At 40.1% G+C, this 14,542-nt stretch overlaps 1 protein-coding gene across 1 annotated transcript in view; it reads left to right on the forward strand.

The window, feature by feature from the left end:
* Positions 1–655, forward strand: part of LOC128870433 (calcium/calmodulin-dependent protein kinase type II alpha chain) — a 341,402-nt gene extending 340,747 nt beyond the window's left edge. The window contains exon 13 of the mRNA XM_054113062.1: positions 588–655. Coding sequence (XP_053969037.1) covers positions 588–640 — 53 coding nt within the window. The 3' untranslated portion in view covers positions 641–655. The remainder of the gene's footprint in view (positions 1–587) is intronic.
* The last annotated feature ends 13,887 nt before the right edge of the window (positions 656–14,542 follow it).

The following is a 14,542-nucleotide window of genomic DNA, read 5'->3' on the forward strand; positions in this document are numbered from 1 at the left end:
GGGCTACGGCGACTGACTGAAAGTGTATCCCTTCGAACTTATGTCCGAAGATTCAGTTTGTGTCTTGCTGTGTTGGCAGAGTTGCATGAAGTTGAGCTGCGTCACTTTCCCTTGCCTATGGAGTACAATTGGCGCGGCTCAGCACCGCCTCACATCTTTTGACGTTAAGTCAAGTCCTCAGGAGTTCGCACAGAACCCTGCCTAGTACTCATTCTTGGTTATGGAATAGCCCCTTTAGATGTTTAAGTACCTTTAGAGCCCAGATGCCTTGCACTTTCCATCAGTGAGTCTGTCACTTTACGGCCGCCTGCTTTAATATTTTTCCATATTTTTTAAGTCCATAATTGAGCCCCATGAGAGTGTAAAGAAGGCCCGCTGTGCCATAGCCTCCATTAGCTCTCTAGGTCGGCAGTTATTCACGGAGATTTACAGATATCAGTGGGGTGCAACACTAAAATACAGTCTGTTACCACCAATTGCAAACAAATCCGTTGGAGACGAGTAACCCATATTAGGCTAACATCCATGTACCCATATTAGACTAACACCTTATTCTTTAGCATCAGATAACCGATGGTATATTCCAGGCCTTCTTAGATTTACGCAAGTCTATCCACCAACGCCAAGGTTAAGGTACTAAGGAAGGGAAATCTGATTTTATTCTGGAATATTATCTATGCGGTACTGCTTTCTGATAAACTTTCCTCTGCAGCGTTTTAAACGAAGAACAGATTCGATGTAAAGTGCCGTGTATATTCAAACCGCGATATTTTTATGTGGCTGCAAATGTTGTACTGTGAGACGTCGATATATATATATTGTATAAAACTCCAACCGCATCCGAAGTATTTGAATTCTTGTCAAAGGCTGAAAAAGTCACTCGCGCTCGGAAAACTGTAAAAGGCAGGATATTGTTGGAACTAGCGATCAAAGGGGCTGAAAGAACACTAGATATCTAAGGTAAGGTCATAAGGCGGAAGTCAGAGCTATTTCACACGAAATATCAATTGAATGCAAAGACCTAGATGAAATTGCGACAAAAGAAGACATTGTTCAAGCCTTAAAAGATCAAATCATTTATTCAATTAACCGTTCGCAATCAAAATTCACAAAATGGAATATAGAACTACGCAGACAGCTACTATCAGTCTTCCAGTAAGTATGGCAAACAAATTGTTGGATTGAGATAAAATAAAAATCGGCTGAATAGTATGCCAAGTTTTCAAAACAAAACTGTGTTAGAAATGTTCCGATACTACACAAAAAATTTCAAAACCTGCGAGCGCTCCACGGTCTGCAGAAGACGTGATGTTAAGGCCACACAGCGGAGTTATGTGAAAAAGACCAGATTGCTTAGATTGTTAGAACGGTTAATGTTAACCGTTGTTAATGTTAATGACACAGTAAAAAAAAAAACTCAAGGGGTGCATCATTACTAGAGGTTTTTCCCCTAATAGACATCGTTGTATTATTGTTATCATGAGTTGTTATGAATGCAGGAAAAACATATATGTACATACATTTTCTACTTAGTCCTGGCAAAAGTTCTATTACAAGTAAAGTGCGTTATAGATATAAAATTATATTATAATATTTTTTTAATGAAGCTAGTTTTATTTAATCATGTAAGTATTAAAAAAAGAAATTTTTAATTTTCATTCGAAATGGTCACCATATTCTTTTCAATAGCCCTCAAACGACTAGGCCATGCAGCTATTGCAGCACGCACGGTTTCCATGAATATTGACGTTGCTGGTCGAACCAAAGATTGTTTGACCAAATTTCTGTGAGGTCTCCGACAGGTTTTGTTCTCCAATTCTGACCATAAACTGTAGCGCAATGGATCGATATCTAGACTTCCAGACAGCCAATCTTCTGTGGCTATGAGCCCAGGAATATTGTTTTTTAGCCACTGATGTGTGGGGTTTGTGCCTTATGGGCTGAAGGTGAATCTTGCTGGAAGATCCAACGCTCTCAATTCAAGACAGAGACTACTCAACTGCTTCACTACACTTTCTAAGACATCCTCCCTGTACACTTTTGCCACGTTCTTAACTCCTTCTTCGCAGAAAGAAAGAGATGCAACGCTTTTATAAGATCCTCCCCACAAAACCATTGCGGATGCTGGATGGAGGCCACGCTGAACCCTTGGAACAACATTTTTTTCGTCTTTAGAAGTTTCAGCATACATTTTGTCGTTTTGCATGTTAAAAACTTTTTCAAACAGTGAAAATTTTCCCATCTATGAAAAGAATATTTTCATGGCCGTCGTTTCCGCTTCACCGAAGAAACTGCTTGAATCAGTCGAGTCTAATTTGTTCAAGCGTGTTGTCAAAAGATAAGCAGTTGAGCAACGGAAGGCTTTCATGTGGAGATCATCTTTCGACCACTCCTTTTTCTGTTTGTCACTTCAGACGTTTGAGAAAAACGATTAATCGTGCGGTAAACAAACATTCTTGAAATATTAAGTTTTTTCAGCAATCCATTAATGCCACTGCACGTTTACAACACTTAAGTAATGCAGTCACTGCAATACGACTTTCCATAGCTCCCTAGTCCGTTGTTAACAAGCGAAATTTGCCACGAAACTGAGTAAAATTTATGAGTAGACAATGCATACGAACAAAAACAAATATAACGGAACTTTTTTCTGCGAATTCGTTCTCGCCATATGCATTGTTAAATTTGTCACAGAATTTGTGGCAACACTAAGTATATAGATTCCTTAAACTCCTCTTTGGAACATAGGGTGTCAACTACTCCTCTTCGTCAGCGAACACCGTTATGTGTTAGCGATCTCAATTCGTTCCAAGGTGGGCCAAGAGATTTCTTTTCTGTATCAGTAGAGCGTTGCCAGGTGGTACGCGGTCTGACAATTCCTCGACCGACTTGCTGAGAAGTATTCCCACGCAAGGTTGGAACATTCACCTGTAAGGCTTTCGTGAACAAATCTGCATTCGTGTTTATTAGCTTCGTGATCGTTGAAGTTACTTTCTAGATTATGCAGCCATACAGAAGCACTGACTTAACACTGGAGTTGAATATGCGCAGCTTTGTGCGAAGACCGATGTTGCAGTTTTGCCATACTCGAGAGGGGTTGCCGAAGGTCCACTTTGTTTTGCTAATTTTGCATTCAACACCCACTTCAGAACCACTGCCTGCAGTGACATATGCAGTTATCGCTTTCAAACTGCTGCGCTCCAATGTAGTGTCATTAAGGTATAGTGCTTTTGTTTTCTACACATTTACTTTGAGCCAGGCTGTATAATAAAAGTTCGTTTCGAAATAAACACAGGTTTATTGACATCACTTTCCTTAGTAGCTCGGTTACCGAATATATCCTAGGACGTAAACACACATAATGGATCTTAGAGATGGCACTATAAAACAATAGTCTGACTAAATTCTGCGACGCAGCAATGCCTAAAAGAGGGGGAGTCTCCAAACACCAGGAAGCCTATTGGTGAAGAGATACAATACGCGACTAAATATCTTCATGTTAGAAGGCGTTATCAACGAAAGTGGCAGAATAGAATTTTTAATGTTAAGGCGCCGTTTAAAGGCTGAAATCCGCAGAATCAATTAAAAGTCTTTAAAGCAGCTACTGAACGAGGCAGACCCAAGTCCATGGCATAGGGCTTACCGGCTTATAACCTCTCGGTTAAATCGTACCCCACGGGAAAAATGTCCGGGAGTGCTAAGCAAAATTATAACTTTATATTAAATATTTTTATATTGTGAAATAAAAATAAACAAAACTTTAGAATGCATGTTCAAACGAATCATCGTACATAATTGTATATACCTACATATGTATGTCCTTGAATGATTGTACAAAACTGTCTGATCAGTATTCAGTGGCTTGCACTTTGTTATGGAACTGTGAGCGTCAAAATAAAGTGTACAAAGCATTTTGTTATCATATGGATTTTATTTCAGTCTTTTATAACAAAACAATATATTTTAATTTCATGTTTTTTAAATTAGTATTTGATTCTCTACTTAATAATGGGTTATTCAATAGGTGCGCTTCAACTTTTTTCCGATAGGGAGGGCGAACGACGCAATATTTTTTATTTTTCGCTTGACATTTGTAAACTTCATTAGTATACATTTCATCATGGAACGCTACACACTTGAGCACCGATTGCAAATCGTGCAAATTTTTTATGAAAATAAACGTTCTGTTGCTGCTACTTTAAGAGCATTACGACCATTTTACGGTCCATTTAACAAGCCGTCCCGTTTTGGGGTTATGTGAAGTCATTGGTCTACAGTAACAAGCCAGCGACGATTTGTGAGCTCAGAGCCAATATTGAACGCGAAATTGCTGGAATTTCGGCCGATTTATGCAAAAGAGTGGTCGAAAATTGGGTTCAACGATTGGACTTCGTAAAATGTGCACGCGGTGGTCATGCAAACGAAATCGAATTTCATACTTAAATGTATATATTCAAACTCGATAATAAAAAAAAATTAGTTAAAAAAGTCAAACCGTTTGTGTTTTATTCAAAAAAGTTCAAAAGTTGAAGCGCTCTTACTGAAAAACCCTATACTAGAAAAACACAAAAATTAATTAAAACAAAAAAAGTTATAAAACAAACCAAATTTAGTGCATATTTTACGCGTCAAAATTAAGTATACAGAGATATATTTTACAAAACTGATATCGATTTAGTATTTTGTTGATTTCCCTTTAGCTTTGATAACGGAAGGCAGTCTTCGGGGCATCGACTCAACTAGTTGTTTTGTCACGTCAGATGAAATTTTATCCCACTCTTTCTTTATAACGAGTCTCAGCATATCCATATTGGTGATTTTCCTTTTCCGGATTTGGCGGTCTAAATTATTATAACAAAATGCTTTTTACACTTTATTTTGACGCTCACAGTATATATAATTGGCGCGTACACCCTTTTTGGGTGTTTAGCCGAGCTCCACCTCCTATTTGCGGCGTGCGTCTTGATGTTGTTTCCACAAATGGCGGGACCTACAATTTCAAGCCGACTTTGAACGGCAGATACGTTTATGAGGAGCTCTTTCATCGCAGAAATACACTCGGAGGATTGCCATTGCGTGCCGAGGAGCGACCGCTATTAGAAAAAACTTTTTCTTAATGTTGGTGTTTCACCGAGATTCGAAACTAAGTTCTCTCTGTGAATTCCGAATGGTAGTCACGCACCAACTCATTCGGCTACGGCAGCCTTTTTACATACGTGTGGTGAAATAGTGTTCTATTCAGTTTGCAGAGCTTTTCTCAGTTTGTTTGTCTTCCGAAAAGCTTTATCATTTTGTTTTCTGAACATATCGTTCCAAACATTCTCTATTATATTGAGATTAGGCAAGTGAGTGGGTGCTTGCAGTAGTTTAGTTCAGTTGTAGATGCGCCACATCTTAGCAAGCATGGTGGTGTGCCTTAGGTCGTTAATTATTACTTATATTAAGTGGGAAATTTAAAGCGCTCGTGCAATTTGTCCGTGGAAGTTACGTTTTTCTACACATTTTGAACTGTTTCATCACACACCACTTAGTATTTTCCTTTAACGTTTTTATTAAGTTCCTCGGCGGATGCAAAGGGGGTTTTTAACTTCATGCGTTCTTGACCTAGGGAAGAAACTAAGTGGCCTGTAGAATGAGTCGTGTTCATAAAATTATTCTCATCTTTACAAAAAATAGTCAAACAACATGTATCTGTTAGTACAGGCACCCCACATACGAAATAATTTTTGTTCGAGATTGTGACTATATGTATATTATTACCTACTCAATGCTTGAAGATAAAATACATAATTGAATATTTTGTATGGAGTTTAAGTAGCATTAATGCCCCACGACAGTCGGTTATACGGATAATTGGATATAATATTTTTTCAAGACAAGGAGAATTTGTTTTCACCGACAAACTCCTATTGAGTTAATAAATATTCGACTCCAGTTGCATAGCACGTGTTTTGACATGTGAGCTTCTGCTAGGTCATGGCTAAGAATAAATAAATAAAGGGCTTTCCAATAACAGGTGTTATTTTGAATAGCCCGCTATTTCGGTAGATGCCACTTCTGAAGCTGTCTTGTTTTGGTATTTGACAAGTAAATAGAAACCATGCCATTAATAAAAATGGAACGATACACGCTTAAACAAAGCATTGAAATTATTAAAATTCATTATAAAAATTGTTAAAATTTCGCAGAGACGGTTCGTAAAACTCGAACATTTTTGGGTCATCGTGAAGCACTTTGTAGGACAGCAATACAAATTTGTGATGTGAAGATTAAATCCCGTGCACGTCGCTCAAGAACAGCCGAAAATATTGTTGTTGTAGCCGAAAGTGTTGAAGAAAACACAGGTTTGTCCATTCCTCGTCGTTCTTTGGAATTAGGCATTCCAAAAACGTCATTACACTGTATTTTGCATAAAGATTTGGGTCTTAAGGCTTATAAAGTCCAGTTAACACAAGAACTCAAGCCGGCCGATCATAAACAACGTCGTGTCTTTGCTGATTGGCTCGTTGAAATACATGAAAATTATCCGGAAGTCCATGGGAAAATCATCTTGAGTGATGAGGCCCATTACCACCTCGGTGGCTTCGTCAACAAGCAAAATTGTCTGGGGCTCATACAATCCAAGAGTTATTGTTGAAAAGCCTCTCCATCCTCAACGTGTGACTGTTTGGTGCGGTTTATGGTTCGTCGGAGTCATTGGACCTTACTTTTTCGAAAATGAAACTGGAGCAACAGTTACGGAGAATGGATTGCGCTATCGAGATATGATTAACTATTTTTATGGCCGGAATTGGATGGTACGAGTATTGATCTGGACATATACATACATTCAGCAAGACGGCGCTACGTGCCACACAAGCAACGAAACCATTTATCTTTTATGGGAATAACACCTCTTATTGGAAAACCCTTTAAATGGCGCGTCCATTTCTGTTTGATGTTCGGCTCTTCCTCCTTTTTGTGGTGTGCGTCTTGATATTGTTCCACAAATGGAGGAACGTACAGTTTCAACCTGACTCCGTACGGCAAATGGTTGTTTAAAGCAGGGTTCAACGAAACTATTGCTGTTGAAAAAAATTGGTTTCAAACAAATTAATATCAAATGAAATTTACGAATGTCTGTGCAATTATAAATATATTAATTTTCAAGATATTGAAAGGCATTTTGATGTAATAAATGATCAAAGATTTTTAAGACAACCTAAATATTTGAAATATTGAATGTTCATTTAGTTCTTTAAAATTTTATACAAAGTTTGAAACTTTATGTTTTTGTTGTGGTATTAACTACATTTTTATAAAAAAAAATTAAAAATAGATAAATAAATAAATATGATATGTTATTATTGTGAACACAGATGTATACGTATATCAAAACATGATATATTGTATATAAAATACATATGTATGTGAGACGACATAAAAATTAATAGATTTTTGTCAAAGCTGGTTCTAACTAAAACATAGTACTAAATTTACATTCCCATGGCAGACGGTTCTACGATACCGGAATCACTCGGGTTCTCTCCGACCCAGTAAACTAGCCCTGCCTAGTGCACCGTACATCACCTCCAATTAATCGTAACAGAAGCAATCCTACGCAGCAAGTGTGCTCCAAATACTTCTCTTTAGGGCTGGTATTGAGCCCAACTCTGGACCAGAGGTATTCTACTGCTGCATATGCCACCAACGGCTCCACCCGAACTCCACCTCGGTTAGGTGCAATAAGTGCAACGGGTGGAGCCACCTTAAGACCTGCTCAGGCCTTAAGACACATAGGGAGTGGTCCACACGGTATGTGAGCACGTTTTGCTCCCGGCATCAGACAGCCCTTGCCTCAGTGGGTTTTTCGTCGAATCTGCCGGCACTTCAAACTGCCGCCAGTAACCAAACCGCAACGGTTAGGAACCCACCGGTTCAACACAACTTCCTCTCTGACCCATAACCCTCCTGCTCTAATCCCAGTGCGCGGACAAACTAGCTGCGGTCCAAGAGACAACACTGCATTCTCGATCCGCCCTGATTACCAGGGATAGCTATAATGTGCACAGAAAGAATCACGAGCGAGACACGGGTGGAGGCCTAGCGTTTATAGTCCACCACACCCTTCAGCATCGTCTTATCGATGAATGTCAAGGTATAGCTGTCCGGTCAGGCGATGCTGAGCTCGAAATATTTAACATATATACTACCTGCCATTTGCTGCCCGAAACGATATCACCCTGAAATTGGTGTGCTCATCAGAGGTAAGAACCGATTGGTAATAGGTGGATTTGATGCGCATCACGATCTTTGGCTCTCAAGCCTACCAAATGGTCGTAGAGAGCATCATTTGGCAGAGCAGATAAACGATTCGACATTCAGCATTGTAAACCATAATCCCCCCAAGGGTAGTGGGCAATTACAGCTGCTCGCCTGACATAACAATTGCTAGCGCTGGTCTGATAAATAGCATAACATGGCGATCTATGGCGATCATCTCGATCTGCTTCCCACTTGATTTGCGCGGACCACCGGCCATACATACTTCACCGGTTGTGCATGCTTCAACAAAGCTAATTGGGCCGGCTTCGCGTTATTCACCGAAGATACCTTCGCAGTTCTCCCCATCCCCACCGGTCTGCGCGTAAGCGAACACGCATTCCGCAAGGTGCTCACAGCTGCTGCGGCTCGCTTTATACTTGTTGGAAGGATTCCGGACATACGTACCATTATAGCAAACGATTGGTTCCCGTGATCGTCCATAAACGACCTCTCATAAACGATCTCAATTTGGAGGTCCCTGTCGAACCCGACGAAGCACAACGACATGGTGGCCATCACCTTTAACGGTTGCACTTCGTTGGACCCGAAGACATGCGCGAGCTATTTTAGCCGACTTTTCACACTGCATCCTCCGGCCGACAGAACAAAGCGTCGTGCCACCAAACGGCTGCACAAGCTGAGGAACGACAGTGCGCCACTTACTTTCTCCAATGATGAGGTTCAGCGGGCCATCCCCAAATGAAAATCATATAATACAATATTAAGCCATTGGCTCTGGCGGACTGAACACACTGATGCTGAAGCACCTGGGACCATTGGGAGTAGGATTTCTCACAAAGTCTGTCCTTGGCCACTCTCATCACATCTGACAAGTGAAAAGCAGGGCGAGTGGTCCCGCTACTAAAGCCTGGGAAACTCGCCAATCAAGGGGATTCTTATCGGCCCTTCTACTCCCACTCTACCCGAAACACCTGATCCCAGCCACATACCAGCTTGGCTTCCGACGAGTGCACAGTACCACCACAGCACTCATCGCCATAAACACCCATATCAACTGCGGGCTCAACCAAAACCGCCGCTGCCAGAGGACTATCGTAGTAGCGTTGGACTTGAAGAAGGCTTTCGCCACTGTCAGCCATGCCACGCCACTAGATGACATTTTACAGTCAGCGAACAATTTGAGTGGTCGACATTCGTTATTGACTTTTCGAGACCAAATCTCTAAACAGAGGAAGATAAAGCAAGGAGTTCTGCAGGTAGGTGCCCTTTCACCCTTGCTTTTCAACTTCTGTATCTCGAAACTTCGCCAGCCCCCAGAAGGAGTCAATTTAATCGTCCAAATGTGCGTACAATTGGAAAAATTGTGCAAAAGTTTGAGCAAATCGGGTCTGTAGGAGATGTGAAAAAACCCGTGCATGCTCGTACAGCTCGTACTGCAGAAAATATTCCTGCTGTTCGCAATTGATTCAAGAACTAAAGCCTCTTGACAATTTCAAGCGTCGTCAATGGTCAGAATGGTGGCAGGAAATGGCAACAATGAATGACCAATTTTGGAAGAAAATCATCTTCAGTGATGAGGCACATTTTCACCTCAGTGCATTCGTCAATAAGCAGAATTATCGCATTTGGGCGAATGATAATCCAAGAGTGATTGCCGAAAAACCAATGCACCCACAAAGAGTGACTGTTGGGTGCGGTTTATGGGCCGACGGCATCATTGGGCCGTATTTTTTCTAAAATGAGGCCGGTCAGGCAGTTACTGTGAATAGTGTTCGCTATCGTGGGATAATAACGAACTTTTAATGGCTCGAATTGGAAGATATGGATGTGGACGATATGTGGTTTCAACAGGACGGTGCCATTTGTCACACAGCTAACGAAACAATGACTCTTTTGCGCGAAAAATTTGATGGCCGAATAATCTCACGTCGTGGCGATGTCAATTGGCCGCCAAGATTATGTGATTTGACACCGTTGGACTTCTTAATTTGGGGTTATTTGAAAGAAAAGGTGTACGTCGATAAGCCGGCAACAATTCAAGAGCTAAAGGCACATTAATGGCATAGAACCTCAATTATGCCTCAGAGTCATCGAAAATTTGAACCAGGTGTGCCATTATTATCGTAATATCAACACCGGCCCTTCAAACTTAACCACCCTTTATAATACAGGGCGCTTCATCTTTTACGTCAGTATGTAAACGCTGAATAACTTTGTCATTTACCAACCAATCGACTTCAACAAATGTATGATACATGTTTTCGATACATCAATTCAGTACAATTTCAACCATTAATAACTTTACACCGAAACAACCGAAATCGACGCTATAAAACCCGAAATGCTTGACAAGGTGATGACAAACGCAGAAAAAAGATCGCAATTTGTGATTGCTAATAAAGGTGGTCATTTGATTGATAGCGTATTAAAAAAATAGTTTTAATAAATTGTAAATAACCAAACCAAATAAAAATGCCTCACTTATACAAATCAGTTTTTTTTTTTCAAAGCCTCATGTACCTGACACGCACACATATAAGAAATGCATAAGCGTGTCGCCGTAGCTTAATGAGTTATAACATACCCGCTAGCGGCAAATCTTACTCGATGCGTTTGTTGTTGCTTTCGCATGCACAATTTTCTTTAAGTTAATCGAGCATAAAGATAACGACCGGGGAAGTGGTGAATTGAAGAGGCCTTTTATCACTCGCCTTTGACACGTTGAGGAATACAGCAAAGTATATTTTGTTCTCTTCAAACTCATTCTCGATTACTCGAACAATCCTAAGGACTTGATCAATAATCGAATGTTTAGTTAGGAATCCAAACTAGTGCCCAGGAACAATATTTTCTTTTTCAATTATTGTATTAATTCGTTTGATTAATAATTTTTCTAAAATTTTTGTTAAAGTGGAAAGTAGTGAGATATGTCGGTAGGACGCTACTTCGTATCCTGGTTTCTGGAACATTATGACTTCTGCAAATTTTCCAGTAAATTGAAAAGTAATTCATCGTTAATGTAGGGTTAATTTTACACGTTGAATCCTCAAGAGTTTTCTTTGGCTGCTGCTTTAAAATTTTTGCAGTTATTTGGTCATAACCTGGCGATTTGTTTGGCTTTAATCTTTTGATTTCATTTATTATATCGTTCGTAGTTAAGGAGGGATTTCATTTACGGTAATTATGATTGTAAACTAGTTCCTCGCTGAAGTTAGCAAGCCATATGGAATAAAGGTGTCCTCTGCTTTTTTATTATTAGTCTTTGCCCACTTATTATTCGGTGTCTTGGTTGGTGCTCTTGCACTGATGGTTGTTTTAGTTTTTTGGTGTATTTCCATAAGAAGTAATTGTGTTTTGCTGATTTTTAGTTCTTGTAAGTATTTGGTTACAAAATGTTTTTTTAACAGCCTATTTGCATTCCATAGCATTACTTTAAGAAATTAGTCATTTTTAGTTTTTATAGAGCCACTTTTCGACATTTTGCAGTCTTTTTTCAATTACCAAATTGAATTCTTGTTTTTTTGTTAGTTTTTCTAATACAGGGTTGTTCAATAGGTGCGCTTCAACTTTTTTCTGATAGGAAGGGCGAACAACGCAATATTTTTTTATTTTTCGCTTGTCATTTGTAAACTTCATTAGTATACATTTCATCATGGAACGCTACACACTTGAGCAACGATTGCAAATCGTGCAAATTTTTTATGAAAATAATCGTTCTGTTGCTGCTACTTTAAGAGCATTACGACCATTTTACGTTCCATTTAACAAGCCGTCCCGTTTTGGGGTTATGTGAAGTCATTGGTCTACAGTAACAAGCCGGCGACGATTTGTGAGCTCAGAGCCATTATTGAACGCGAAATCGCTGGAATTTCGGCCGATTTATGCAAAAGAGTGGTCGAAAATTGGGTTCAACGATTGGACTTCGTAAAACGTGAACGCGGTGGTCACGCAAAAGAAATCGAATTTCATCCATCAGACTCGATAATAAAAAAAAAATTAGTTAAAAAAGTCAAACCGTTTGTGTTTTATCCAAAAAAGTTCAAAAGTTGAAGCGCTCTTACTGAAAAACCCTATATGTGTTTCAATATATTTTCTTCTGCTATGTTAACCCTTAACGTGTCCGCAAATGAAGGTACATACATGTGGCATAGCGTCTGAAGGTAGGAGCTTGGGGTTTTTTCATAAAACTTTAGCCTAACTTTTACGCGACTCACTGTTTAGATTTGGTTTATTTTTAACACGCTTTTATTAGCTCGGGTTGTATGTATGTATGTATGTATGTATGTATGTATGAATGAATGTAACGGAATCTTTGAGCTTAATTTTCACTGGCTTCTAAAAATCTGATCGACTTGGAATTCTGCACACCTTTCACGGACCGATGACAATGCAATAATTTCATAAAAGTTTTCCATTATTCTTATTAGGATTGCCAGGATTAATATTTTCTCTTTTAGATCTTTTGTAGAAGAGTGAGAAAGACAGAGCTAACGCGCGGTCTGCGCATGCCTGCACTCTCCGAGTTAGCCTTACTGATTTCGGGAGTCTACGACTTACTCTTTCGAATTCGAACTTACTCGGGTACGCGGCACTGCAGTACGAATAGAAGGCTAAAACGTTTTCAGGGTAATTGCATTCTCACTTTGTATAGTCTTAACACATGCGTAAATTCTACAAGTCTCATACACGCAAATTTGTTCTCAGCAAGCTCTGAACAAACTAGTAATGAGTAAAGCTTTTCAGAATTTCGGCCATGAAGCCATCATACCCTGGTGCCTTGAGTTATTTTAGCCTTTTAATAGTGCTAACTATTTCACTTTTGATGAACTTCTTCACCGGCAGCTCCATTTGGTAGGGTTCGTTTAAAAAGGCAGCGAGTAATGAGTAAAATTAATTAATACTTAAAATAAAAAGTACTACAAGGTGGCGCAAAAGTAACCTTGCGATGTTTTTTGGCTGTAATTTAAAAAAAAATGAAAAACTTTGATTCTTTTGCTTATTTCTTCTTGTGGATTATTTTTATTTGGTCTTTTAATTTTTTTTATTACATCAAGTCGAGAATATGATGTCATGTAAATGGCCGCCGCCATAGTTGATTGCCATTTTTATGGCATTTTCCATCACTTTGGCCAAAACTTCCGGCGATAGGTCCTCACATTCATGACGGATATTGTCTTTAAGAGCTGAGGCTTGTTGACATAAACCCGCGACTTCAAAAAGCCCCACAAATAGAAGTCTGGAGCGGTCAAATCAGGCGATCTTGTTGGCCAATGCAAATCGCCAAAACGGGAGATTAGGCGCCCGGGAAATGCATCCTTCAGCATATCGTTTGTGGCACGTGCAGTGTGTGCCGTTGCACCGTCATGTTGTAACCACATGTTTTCCAATCCCAATTCATCAAGTTGCGGCAAAAAGAACTCGTTGATCATTGCTCTGTAGCGCTCACCATTCACAGTAACCGTTTGGCCCGCGACGTCTTCAAAGAAAAAAGGTCCGATGACTCCTCCAACGAAAACAGCACACCATACAGTGACTTTGAGCGGGTGTAATGGCTCTTCGTGGGTTGCACGCGGATTTTCAGTGCCCCAGAAGCGTAAATTTTGCTTATTTACGTACCCGCTAAGATGGAAATGGGCCTCACCACTCATGATTATTTTTGATGAAAAATCATCTTCCTCTTGGTGGTGATTAAGGATGGCTTGAGCGTATGTTAGACGCGATTGGCGGTCAGCAGCTAACAGCTGATGCACCGTCTGGACTTTGTACGGAAACATCTGCGAATCTTGTACCAAAATTCGCTGTAAAGGCCGTCGACTGATACCCATTTGCGTGGCACGTCGTCTGGTCGATGTCGACGGCGCTTCCATGACATCCTCGGCTACAGCAGCAATATTCTCTACAGAACGGCTACTCCGGGGTCTGCCACACCTGGCAGCAGCTCGTGTTGTGCCAGTCTCTTCGAGGCGAGCGGCTAAACGTCGCAGTGTTTCACCAGTAGGCGTTGGACGGCGAGGAGATCTGCGACGAAATTCACGTTGTGCCAAAGTCACCGACCGATTATTGGTCAAATAAATAGTTAGCAATATTCCGCGTTCTGGAGCAGTGTAGCGTAAAATTGTTTATTAACGTGTATTTCGCATGTGTTTACTACACAAATGTCAAAACAGAACTGACAATAGGGGCCAATCGCAAAATTTATAGCATTTTCTGATAGGAGGATTACTTTAGCGCCACCTGTTATATGTTTTTAAAACAGCAGCGGCTTAAAGAAGAATCA

This window comes from Anastrepha ludens, chromosome X (genome assembly GCF_028408465.1).
Source record: "Anastrepha ludens isolate Willacy chromosome X, idAnaLude1.1, whole genome shotgun sequence".
NCBI classification, from domain to species: Eukaryota; Metazoa; Arthropoda; class Insecta; order Diptera; family Tephritidae; genus Anastrepha; species Anastrepha ludens.